General features: G+C 42.2%; 1 gene segment (V, D, J or C); it reads left to right on the top strand.

Annotated features, from left to right (window-relative positions):
• The first annotated feature begins 3,724 nt into the window (after positions 1-3,724).
• Positions 3,725-4,301, top strand: LOC105519667. The segment is given in 2 exon segments: positions 3,725-3,827; positions 3,997-4,301. Coding segments are annotated over 2 exon segments (354 nt in total).
• The last annotated feature ends 126 nt before the right edge of the window (positions 4,302-4,427 follow it).

The following is a 4,427-nucleotide window of genomic DNA, read 5'->3' as shown; positions in this document are numbered from 1 at the left end:
AAAAAAAAAAAAAAAGGATCCCCCAAGAATTAATTATAACAAGAATAAAGGGACACTTATCAGATATTCTTAATTACTCTAACTACTGTTAGGCTTCAGGAAGTCACTAGTTGGGTACAGCTATCCAGCTGTTTCTTATGTGGTCCTCTGCAGGCACAAAGGTGGATACCATAACCTCCATTTATAAAACATAGAAAACTTAAGGCTGTTGTTTTGCAAACACGTAGATTAATAATGGGATTCTGTGGGTGGACACAGGTACATTAATTTTTCTCTCTCTTCCAATTATAATTTTCTCGTTTAACCTCCTAGTAAAGTATATATCTTCTAAATTTCATGTAAAGATGATATGCTGTGTCACAACTCTTCCAATCCATTCTGTCTTCTGACCCCACAAATGAAAGCATCCTGCCATCGGGCCCCTTGGTTCAGGTATCAGAGATTTTTTACTCCTCAAATGCTAGGGAAGGCCTGCACCCATAAAGTCAGCAGAAAGCACTTACAGAAAATGGACTCTGTTCTTCTGCAGTCCCCTTAAGATTAAGGAGGAGTATCTAATCTCTGAGTGGGGAAAGAGGTGGGAGGTGGGTGGGACTCAAATCTGGAACAGATTGAAGACTGGCTGACACAAGGAAGAGACACTGGAAGCACCTGTCCATAAGACATGCCCACCAGTGCCATGTCAGTTTACCATTGCCATGGCAACACCTGAAAGTTACTGCCCATTTTCTAGCTACTTCGGAATAACCCACTCCTTAATTAGCATGTCATTAAAAGTGGGGCTAAATATGAGTGTGAAACTGCCCCTGCGCCGCTGCTCCAGGCCCACTGCCTGTGGGTAGCTCCACTCCACAAGAACAGTCACAGAGCTGTAACCACCACCTCAGTAAAGCCGTTTCCTTCCACCACCTGCTTACGCTGTGCTCCTTCCTGAGTGAGGCCAAGAACCTGCCCTGCCCCACTTTTGTCAAGTTAATTGACAGAAAACTACTCATAATATCCTCTCTTTATTTTTTCACTCTTATAGGCTGTGTAATGACTTTCTCCTTTCCATTTACCATATTGTGTTTTGTGTCCTTTTTCTTTGCCTCTTCTTTATACACCCTTCATCAGGTAGTCACAGGCTTCAATGCAGTTCTTTCTTGTGGGAGTATGGCTCAGGAGAAATGCTGATTCTTCAGGGTATGAGGCCATTCACCATTTTCATATGTAACACCATAAAAAGTACTGTGACATAAGCCTCCACTTTACAAACTGACCACTGTCAAGCATCATCTCCCAACCAATAGAAATTTTTTGTTCCTCACTAGTTCACATAGAAGTAGAAATTTCAGGTTTAAATTGTGGATTTGCACTTTACCACTTGGTGTATTCAAGAAGATGAAAAATATTAATACATCAGTAGGTCCGGGCACAGTGGCTCAAGCCTGTAATCCCAGCACATTGGGAGGCTGAGGCAGGCAGATCACCTGAGGTCAGGAGTTTGAGACCAACCTGGCCAACATAGAGAACCTCCATCTCTACTAAAAATACAAAAATTAGCCAGGTGTGGTGGCACATGCCCATAATCCCAGCTACTTGGGAGGCTGAAGCAGGAGAATGGCTTGAACCAGGGAGGCGGAGGTTGCAGTGAGCCAAGATCATGCCACTGTACTCCAGCCTGAGTGACAGAGCAATACTCTATCTCAAAAACAAAACAAAAAAAAATCAGTAGCTTTGAATTTTAAACATCCTTTTGACAAGAAACTCATCATTCTTTCTGTCTAAAATAATGTTCTGGTTCTTTCAGGAATGAGCCTGGTTTGATGCCTCCCTCCCCAACATGATAGAAGTGTGGCATAAATCTATGAAAAACCCCATTTCCCTGTGTCTACAAGAACTACCTTTGATTGAAAACTTCTTCCCTTGCTCTAGTACTTTCTTCTACACCCAGATCTACCTAATCTGTGACACAAAACAATACTTGTCAGGAAAGATTCTGGAAAGAGCAAAAGACTTCTAACAGGTGTCAGAGATTCCTGCACCACCATCTGTCCATCTGTAGAGGGGGTTGTGAGTATGAGGCAGAGCAGAGCTTGTAAATCTACCTGCTTTCACTCCCATTGTATTTCCTAACAACAGCAACCACAGCAACAGCCATAACATCACAGGACAAACGTCTACTACTTCCAAGGCTTTTATCTCAGTAAATCTTCTCTCCCTCTATCTCAGGCAGCTAGAAGATTTGATACTCATACAAATAGTACTGTAGCTTTCTGTTCATAATTGGAAAAGCAGACAAGACCCAATGTAATACAGGCATTCCTTAAACCACTTACCATTCAGTTTTGGATCATCACTGCCCACATATACCCAGCATACGTCTAATATATATATAAAAATCTATGAAGCAAGAGTTACAATAGCTGGTGTTTTCTATTGTGTTGTATTTTCCTCTTATGTCATCTTCTCCTTTTTGTCATTAAAAAAAATCTGTTCAAGTCAGTCTAAATTAATTATTGAATCGCAAGTAGATGAAATCATTTATTTGATAACACCTTGACCCAATGAATATGCTTCTTTGCAAGACAGAGTCCTCATTTCCAAGATAACAAGCCTGACATAATTATACTGGAGCAAGCCCACAAGTAATGATGGTAGCTTTGCCTTATTGTCAGCCCTGGGGCAAGAATTAGACAAAAGATAACAAGGTAGGATAAAGATTACATAAGAAACAAGGACAGCAACAGGACATGGTTACCTTTTATAGGGTAATATTTTGATAATGGATGATAAGTAGTAACGCCTTAGACAGGGATGGGTGGGAATGATTGAAGGTCTGAGTACTTTAGCACAGATTAAGAACAACTCATTAGGATTTTAAGAGTGTGTACAGTTAGTGAAGAAAAAGCCCTAGAATTTAATTTCTGGATAAAACATTCTTGGATTATATTTAAGAATACTGCCCATACTAAGTAAGCATCTTTCTGATAGTGGTGATGACTATAGTGCTGAATATTTAAACAATAAAAACAAAATTAATTGTCACATGCATAACGTCCTGAATACTATTGTAAATATTTTATCTTATTTTATTTAAACTATCAACTGCACTGTAAGGTAGGTACAATTATTGTCACAGTTACACAGATATGGAAACTGAGACACAGAGAAGTTTAGTTGCTTGATTAATTTCAAGCAATCGGCAAGCCATGGAGCATCTATATCAGGGCCTGCCAGGACATGTGACTGTAAACAAAAGTTTTAAATTTTTAACTCAAAGAAGGTATGTGTCTGGGTTAATGGAAAGCTTCAGGACCCTCAGAAAACATTATTAACAAGTAAATGAAAGGTGTATCTGGAAGATTAAGTTCTACCAGAGTCTTCATTTCAGTGGGTCCAATAGTGCACTTAGGGAGAGGACTGGGCATATTGAGGATAGGAAGAGAGAAATGAAAACGCAGCCTTCTGTATTATTCTTAACAGACTTATACCAAATATCCTCTGGGTGAATTGGGGTGACTGAAGAGAAGAAAGACACAGGAGTGAAATTCTGTCCTCACAAGGGGGAAGTTCTACACTCAGACTGAGCCAACAGACTTTTCTGAACTGACAACCAGGGAGGCGCAGGATGCTCAGTGCAGAGAGGAAGAAGCAGGTGGTCCCTGCAGTCGGAAGCCCAGCTCCCACCCCAGCTGCTTTGCATGTCCCTCCCAGCTGCCCTACCTTCCAGACCCATATCTGTGCCTGGGTCAGAGCCCTGGGGAGGAACTGCTCAGTTTAGGACCCAGAGGGAACCATGGAAGCCCCAGCACAGCTTCTCTTCCTCCTGCTACTCTGGTTCCCAGGTGAGGGGAACATGAGGTGGTTTTGCACATCGCTGAAAACTCCAGCCACCTCTGCTTTGCACCAAATACAATTCAAATTCAGTGTAGATCAGCAAGTTTAGTACTACTCAAAGACAGTGGGTTTGATCTTGATTACATGAGTGCATTTCTGTTTTCTTTCCCATCTCAGATACCACCGGACAAATTGTGATGACGCAGTCTCCAGCCACCCTGTCTTTGTCTCCAGGGGAAAGAGCCACCCTCTCCTGCAGGGCCAGTCAGAGTGTTAGCAGCAGCTTAGCCTGGTACCAGCAAAAACCTGGGCAGGCTCCCAGGCTCCTCATCTATGGTGCATCCAGCAGGGCCACTGGCATCCCAGACAGGTTCAGTGGCAGCGGGTCTGGGACAGACTTCACTCTCACCATCAGCAGCCTGGAGCCTGAAGATTTTGCAGTTTATTTCTGTCAGCAGTATAGTAACTGGAACCCACAGTGATTCAACCTGAAACAAAAACCTCAACAAAACCATCAGTGTTTACTAGATTATACCAGCTGCTTCCTTTATAGACAGCTGGTGTGGTGGCCACTCAGTTTTAGCATCTCTGCTCTATTTGGACATTTT

This window comes from Colobus angolensis, unplaced genomic scaffold (genome assembly GCF_000951035.1).
Source record: "Colobus angolensis palliatus isolate OR3802 unplaced genomic scaffold, Cang.pa_1.0 Scaffold357, whole genome shotgun sequence".
Lineage (NCBI taxonomy): Eukaryota > Metazoa > Chordata > Mammalia > Primates > Cercopithecidae > Colobus > Colobus angolensis.
The sequence above is the reverse complement of the archived record's forward strand: the minus strand, read 5'-3'. Positions and strand labels throughout refer to the sequence as shown.